Source organism: Cyprinus carpio, chromosome B25, assembly GCF_018340385.1.
Source record: "Cyprinus carpio isolate SPL01 chromosome B25, ASM1834038v1, whole genome shotgun sequence".
Lineage (NCBI taxonomy): Eukaryota > Metazoa > Chordata > Actinopteri > Cypriniformes > Cyprinidae > Cyprinus > Cyprinus carpio.
The window spans coordinates 15,856,648-15,865,358 of NC_056621.1; the positions used below are offsets into that span (position 1 = coordinate 15,856,648).

At 35.4% G+C, this 8,711-nt stretch overlaps 1 protein-coding gene across 1 annotated transcript; it reads left to right on the forward strand.

The window, feature by feature from the left end:
- Window positions 1–3,951, forward strand: LOC109101825 (beta-1,3-galactosyl-O-glycosyl-glycoprotein beta-1,6-N-acetylglucosaminyltransferase 3-like). Its single transcript, XM_042753347.1, is given in 2 exon segments — window positions 1–7; window positions 1,776–3,951. Coding segments are annotated over 2 exon segments (1,227 nt in total). The 3' UTR covers window positions 2,996–3,951.
- The last annotated feature ends 4,760 nt before the right edge of the window (window positions 3,952–8,711 follow it).

Genomic DNA, 8,711 nt, shown 5'->3' on the forward strand with positions numbered 1-8,711 from the left:
ATGCAAAGTGAAATAAATAGTCCAAATAGGGTGTCTATATCCGATGAAAAGTATGGGTCCATTTTATTTCTGACATAAGGGGTGATTTGTAGTGAGCGTATTATTTTAAATTGAATAGCATGTTTTGTTACACTGAAATTATTTAGCATGCTCCCAGACTGAATCCCAGTCTTCGCTGGAGATATTTAGTGCAAAATCATTTTCAAACATCTGTTAAATAGTATCTGTGTCTCCTAGGATGGTCAAACTCTTAACTTGTATTTTTATCAATATTTTCTCAATTAAAGACTTATCGGTATACAAAGTAGTATTTTGCCTATATTCAAAATGTTATATTTAAAAAATATATATTTAAAATGTATAATTAAGAAAGTTAATTTCTGAGGAAAAATGAATAAGGTAATGTGGCAAAAATATATTTGTTCCTGTTTGATACTGTGACTTGACTTGACATGATCCTTAGCAGGACTCGACTTGACTTGCTTGATTTGCTTGATTTGTTTGCACTGTAAGTTGAGACTTGCTTAAGACTTGAACATGTGTGACTTTCACCCACTTCTACCATAATAAGTAACTGATATCACCTGATCTAATTTATTGTGGCTTCTTTTACCACAGCAAATATGTTTTCCACACACTGTTACAATAGACAAAGAAAAACTAACATAAAAAGTCAAGGGCCAACTGCCCAACTTAGGTACACTAAATAAAATAATTATTTCAATGAAAATTGTTTTCAATAAACCAATGACTTTACCAGAATTACACTGCTGTTGATTCTGAAAGTAACATCTGTTTGCAAGTAATCAAATAAGTCAAACATTTCTTTAAGCGGTAATGCTGTTTGTGGAGTTACTTAAAGTCAGCATTAAATAAAAATTTTATATTGCTTTTTGATAAGAGGCAGCAAAATGTAAACATGACATGACTCGCTAGCACCAGAACCATGTTTAGCCATTTCTCTTTAGCACCTCCCATACAGCTTCTGCAATGCTAAACCATTGTTTTCGACTGCTTGACTATACCCATAAAAAGAGAAAATTTTTTGTGCAGAATTGTCAGTAGATTACAGGATCACTAGATAAGCTAGAATTGTAATAGGCTATAAAAACCCATTGGAGTTAAAGAATATAATATATATATATATGTTTCTCTTTCATCTTTCTCTGTCTAGCTTGTACTTATTTGAACTATGCTTGAAACTTGGTATGATGAGCACTTCCTGTGTCTATTTGCCTGTTTAAGATGAATTGCTTGATGTATTCCCCAATTGTTGCTTTGGATAAAAGCATCTGCTAAATGAATAAATGTAAATTTAAACTCATGTCAGACTACAGATCTGATAACCAGAAAAGCAACCAACATTTTTAAAATGTGATAGGTAATACCTTTTTATATAATACTTTATTGTTTTGCAATTTTTTTTGTTTTTAAGAACAACTTTGGATCCCAAAAACTGCATTTTTAAAATATATATATATATTGCTTATTTACTGTAATATTGGATAATCGCACCCTCCAGGTAAGTTATATCAACACCATTGTGCAATAATTATTAATCGCTTTTTCAGAGGAAGGCCCTCCCCCTCTGTATAAGATTTACTATCTTGCCACATGAGAGAATGTTTTATACCTCACTGGCACAGGTTTAATCTCCTGGCAGTTATTTCTGGAAAGTTATAATCTTAAAGACCTGAAAAAGAGGTTTAAATATCAGAGGATTCCGAAAATTATCTTCATTCTATCAGTGTCCCTCTTCTTGCTAAATTATCCAGGACAAGAGACAAACTCTCCTCTTAAGAAAGAGCTGGTCTTGAGTCACTTACTAAAGCAGGATGTTGAAGAATTACAGACTTGTTCTGTTATTATTGAAGGAGACATGGAAGGACTGGACAAGGATGTTTTCAGGAAGCTCCTGGCCTCGAAAAAAAGAAAAACTTTGCTATCAGAGTCATTCTACTTCAACGCAACCAAGCATTGTCCATCCTACATCAGAGACAGAAGATTTCTGACGGTTTCTCTCAGTAAAGAGGAGAAAGATTTCCCCATTGCTTACTCCATGGTGATACATGAGAAGATCAAGATGTTTGAAAGGCTTCTTAGAGCCATTTACAATCCACACAATGTGTACTGTGTTCACATGGACCAGAAGTCTCCTGAGATCTTTAAAGAAGCAGTAAGGGCCATTACATTCTGCCTGACCAATGTGTTTGTGGCCAGCAAACTGGAGCATGTGATCTAAGCCTCTTAGTCTCGAGTTCAAGCGGACATCAACTGCATGCAGGACCTGGTAAAGTCACCTGTCCAGTGGAAGTATCTGCTCAACACATGTGGCACTGATTTCCCCATTAAAACCAATGCAGAGATGGTTCAGTCTCTAAAACTCCTGAATGGAAAGAACAGTTTGGAGTCTGAGACCATAGAGGCCAAAAAAGGTCGATGGCAATATCATCAAAATGTTACGAATGTTGTGACTCGGACAGATGTTAAAAAGTCACCTCCACCAATAGAGACCCTCATGTTCTCTGGAAATGCTTACTTTGTGGTTTCAAGAGAGTTTGTGGAGCATATCTTCAAAAGCAAGGAGATTCAAGATTTCATGGAATGGGAGAAAGACACGCACAGTCCAGATGAGCACATGTGGGCTACATTACAGCGGATGCCTTCAGTACCAGGATCTAATCCTTCAAACATCAAGTATGAACACTCGGACATGAATTCAATTGCTCGTCTGGTGAAGTGGAGCTACTACCACGGAGGAGAACTGAAGAATGGGGCTCCGTATCCACCATGCACTGCGATGCACAGACGGGCAGTGTGTGTCTATGGAGCTGGGGACTTGAAATGGATTGTGCAGCAACACCATCTTTTGGCAAACAAGTTTGACCCAGAAGTAGACGATGTAGCAATGAAATGTATGGAGGCTTATGTAAGGTACAAAGCTATTTTTGGTCGATCATTACTAACAGTTAAAAAATCTGACATTATTTTATGATGTTTTTAATTAGAGGTACAATATATATTTGTATAATTTAATATATATTGTAATAATCCTTTTGAATCTTTTTTTAAATTCTTTTTAATAATGTAAATGTAATTGAAAATATAATATAAACATTTACGTATTCTAAGTTGGTCAAAAAAGTAATAGGACAATCCAAACTAAAAACTAAAATTAATAATTTAGTAAAAAACTATGTGTACACTTCAGAGCAGCTCTGTACGTTAGGGTTCCAAGTACTTACACATTTTACATTGAATATTCCATACTTTTTCAGATTTTTCAGAATTCTCTGGAGATTTTTTAGACACTGTTTACCATCAGATAAAAGGTTTTAAAATCCATTATCCATTAACTATTATGCTGCCAAATTATTTCCAGAATACTGTATCCAGGCAAGTTCAGAAGCAATTAAATCTGCAATACTGCAACACATGATTGTATTTGATATGCTTTCAACACTTTCAATGATTGCATACATTTTAAATATTTCATAGTCATTATAAGTTTTAAGTTAATATTGTCACTGATTACATTTATTTAGAAATTATTACTCTCAAAATAATTGCAGGATATGCTATCCAGTATAATAATATTTGCTATACTATAAATGTACTTTATTATGAGGCATTATTACGTAACATTAAATTCACTGAGACTTGGACACAAATGTTCTTCTTTATAACAAACAATACAATTTAAAACTTTATGAGCAAAGGTCAGCAGCACAATAAACAAATCAAGAATGTTTAAATGCACATTGTGCAGGATCACAGCAAGACTTAACATCACTTTGCAAAAAATGGCAACAATAAAATCCTTGTGACAATAAAGTCTTTAAAAGACCATAAAGTGAGCATGACTCATGACCATCAAATCTTCTAATCACTTGACTTGGTATCGGTTTATTTTCTGTATTAAAGGAAATTTTGTTTTAACAAAAGTAACTTTTTAATAATTGATTTACTGTACATTTTACATATACAAGTAAGCATTGCAAAACAAAATAAAAATAATAAAATTGTGAAATATTACATTTTAAATTAACTGTAATTTTAAAATGTAATTTATTTCTGTGAGGGCAAAGCTGAGAAATCAGTTTGGATCAATTTAAAATGTCCTTGCTGAGAAAAAAAAAATCACTATATAACAAACCATTTACATTTATTCTACATAAATGTATCTATAAACATAAAAATAGGATATGATTTCTTGCAAAATGGTATAAACAAGATTACAAAAATAGTAGACAACACACACACACACACACACACACACACACACACACGTTTGTTTCTGTGAATTGTGGGGACTTTCCATAGACTTCTATTACTTTCATACTGACCAAATGATATTTCCTATCCCCCAAACCCAACCCTAACCCTAAACCTACCCCTTACAGAAAACCTGTTTGCATTGTTACACTTTCAGATAAACATCATTTGCTATTTTTTATAATAATTTTTTTCCCCCTCGTGGGGATGGCAGGCTGGTCCCCACAATGTCAAAAATTCAGGTTTTACTATCCTTGTGGGGACTTTTGTCCCCACAATGTAGCATAAACAAGTACACACACATACACAAGAAAAAAGTGCAGGCCACCTATTTAGAAGAGAGTGCATGCGTCACTTAAATTCCCTTAACCACCACTTAAGTTAATCTTATAATATAATGGTTTATATTTATGTTATAATTGTTCTAATATTATGTTGTTACTGTAATGATTTATATTATAATATTGTGATTCCTAAATATCTTGCATTCTATGTCAAATGCTGACAAGAGAAAATGAGCATGGCTTGCAGCACCTAAGTTAAAATACTGTGTATAATAATAATAATAATTATGTAAAAAAAGAAAAAAAAATTGTGCTCATCAGTTTGTGGACAAAATCCCCCAAACTTCACCCTGATCAGGTGCTGGTATGTAGGATACATAGACTGAATAAAAACATGGATGTAGTGTCCATGACGTCACCTGTAGATTTCTAAAGAGCGTTTTTGAAGCTCAAAGTTGGTGGAGCTGACCATCACAATCTTGGCAGCGCGACACCACACGTCACTCCCAGATAATCGAAAATGGGCAAAGAGGTGGGAGCTGGTTGCTAAAACCATGCCCACCTAGCTCGACAGCGGTGACAGCAGCGGCAATCCACCTGTCACTCAAGTGGCCATGCCCTTAATTATGCAGAACTTTAAGGTTTAATATAATGTAAATGGATGAGTTATATATAAAAAAATAAAAAAAATCACCCCCCTCACAGTTGTCATGAAGGGCAAAATTAGCTATATATATTAGCAAAATAATTTTTTGAACCAGGCTGTAAACATGTTTTTTTCTGCTGTAAAGTTGCGCATTTTAATATGGTGATACTAACATAATAACCCCCATACACAACCACTCCAGCGGCCAGTTGACGAATTACAGTTTAAGTCACTTCCGTGGTGGCTTCACACGAGAGAGTGGAAGGTTGCTGCTTGGTAGGATATGAGCGCCCTTTTGTTTTCAGCACAATGCTCTTTTTAAAACCAGTTTCAGGTTGAACATTATATATATATATTTTTTTTACTAGAGTACTGATAACTGAAAATGTAAAGCATTTTAGCATGAGAATCCAACTCTTTAACAGTGTAAATAACTCAACATGCATGAAATAGCATCTTTCTGATGATAAAAATAAATCTATAAATGTACGTACATTTAGAAAATTTTGAAATAAAATAGAAATGTTTATTTATTTATTTATTTTTCTGAGAGACTTAAAGTTTAAATTCAACCGACTGGAAAGATCATTTAAAAAATAACTACAAAAATTAAGGTAAATAAAAAAAAAAAAGGGGGACTCGTGGCAAGTTTATACTGGAAAAACAAATTGTATGTGTTGGGTTTATTGCAGAGGTTATCTTAAGACTGAGCTTGGGACATACAAATGTTGCAGTGACCTCTGTTTGATCTGTGATGGCACAAGCACACAGTGCCTTTCATATCTAAGGCCCTGTATGCACAGAGACGCGTTTAGCTGTATGCACATAACTTTTGTATGATATCGACGATTCGTCCAGATGGATCCAGCGTTTTGGGAACCTGAAACCGCTATTTTTTTTAAACTGGGTGCCAGAGTGGATAAATCTGAAAGTTACACATTTGAGTTTTCATGTGTACATATCATGTCATTACCCCATGTCTTGACCCTAGTCAGACACCGCTATATCACGTAACAGCAACAACAACAACAACAACAATGGTGGACTACATGCTTGTGTTTGTGCTGCAGAAGTTACTGAGCCTGTTAGCTTTAATAAATATATTTCTTGAGATGACGCTGTGTTTACGGAAGAACAAGGGGGAAAAAAGATTGCATAGGGGAAGCTCTGGCTTCATGTGGAAGACAAAACTGCACCCCCATGAGCTACATCACAGACAACTGCAAACACAGATTGTTCAAGACTTCACTAACAAGAGTAATAACAGATACAGCTAAATGGGCACTGAAAGCCTGTTAGGAACACTAACAGAATAAAATTGAATTCATCTTCCATGTCAAAGTATCTCGTGCTATCCATCAGTGTATAAGTTTTACAATTGGTTACTTTGAATTACAGAGGAAATTAGATAACAGTGAATTTGAATTTCAAATATATTGTGTTACTATTTGATGTCAGGGTGCAGCTCTATTTTTGTGTCCTGCAAAGGGATGGGACTGTTCATCTGTTGTGGTTTGGCTTTCAGTTGCTCACTTGCATCTAAAGTGCAGTACAAAGGAAAAACAGTGTTCCTTGTTCTGTTTACACAAAACATTAAATTACTTGTTTTAATGGGAGCAGGTGGTTTCCGCTCATAAATATACAATATGAGGAGGTTGATGGGGTAGAGCTGGGTTTCCGTATACTCTGTGATCATGTGTGTTTCATCACTTATCTGCTACTATCCCACAGGATAAGACCATCTTACAAACAAAACAAAAAATTCATCCATTGTTGGTAAACAAAAGTTTTCTTTGATCCCATTGAAAAATAAACCGTATAATATGGAAGACACACATAGTAAAACTACCACGTTTCCATCGGCATCACGAACATGCCCATTGTTAACATATCCTAACATCATTCACAATAGCCCCAATATCTAAATACTGTTGCAGTAGGTTAAAAAAAAACACAGGGTAGAAAGAATCTCTCACGCCAGGTCACTAATGCACGATTAATACAAATACAAAACACATACGTAAACTTGTAGCCTATCGATCCCTAAAGTCACACAACATCGACAAAAAAGAGAACTGTAGCTACAACCTGTCCGCATACAAAACCTGAATAGCAGTTAGAATGAAAATTCAATACGGCTTTATTTATTCCGAAACAGAAGTCATTTAAAATGTTATTTGTAGCCTATATTTTAATCTATTCTACAGTAAATGTATAGCCTATTCAAGGCACTGCATTTTCTCATCATATTTGCTCAAATATATTATATATAATTAAAGTGTATAAAATTATTTTAAGAATTTTTTTTTTTAGTTCATTTTTTTAAATTAGACTTACATATTGGGAAACAGGTGCAGTTAGTCGCCGGCATCAGTCATAAAATGTATAAAAATAATCTTTGAGGATGACTGGCAACAGTCTTTAATTCTTTAGACACCACACATTACACAACTTTATACAACACTGACTGAAAACACTGACTGAGCCCAAATGACATTCATAATCGGCCTTTACCCGGCTTTACAGAATGAACCTGAAAGTCTGGCTGAGGGGTTCTCTTCTGCATCAGTGCGAGTTTTTACAAAGTCCTTTTTACAGAATTATGCATTCCTGCTGTTTTTCTCACATGCAACTGCAAATTACAGGCTAATGAACAGGTGAACACACAAATTTATAGGCGTGACATGCCCGAAACAGCTTGGATAACACCTAATTGCACACCTTAACACAGCTGTCAATAAAACTCATCAAGAATTATAGGCAAAATATTTATTTGAGATGTTATAATAGTTTTGTAATTGTGTTAAAATAGATTAAACAATAATTATTTAACAAATATTATATTTGTAAGCACTAGGCCTAATTTCAGAGGAATTCAAGAGAATGAGAGATGCAGTTATTCATAATAGACTGGTCTTGGACATTTTGACCTCAGAGAGAGGGGGGATCTGCAAAATGTTGGGTGTATCTGTTTCTACATTCTAGATAATTCGGACAACATCACGAACATCGTAAACCACATGAAGAAATCCATCCCGGAGCCAAAGAGAAATGACTCCTGGTTTGGTTGGCTCAGTGGTCTCTGGGGTGGATGGGGAACCTGGATTTTCCACACCGTCATACCTATCGTTGTACTAATGTGGATTTTACTGTTAATAGCACCATGCCTAATGCAATGTATCAGTAGTTCCCTTTCAGTCGGTCACTCTCGACGTCACGTCGGTGACCGACAAATTGGGATATCGCTTTGATAGACCAATCTACTTTGAGTGTAAACTAAACGCGCTAATGTACATTGGCATGCAATTATTGCATCCAGCTGCCGCTGATCACAGCGTGAGTATAAGAAGGCAGCAGGTGCAATGCATACCAGCTTTTTGCTTTGGAGCCGAGCGACACTCAGGTAGACCTGTTTGCTTCTCCAGAGACCTCTCACTGCCAGTTGTTCTACTCCCTGACTGAGGGAACACTCAGCACGGATGCACTGGCACACAGCTGGCCGCAGG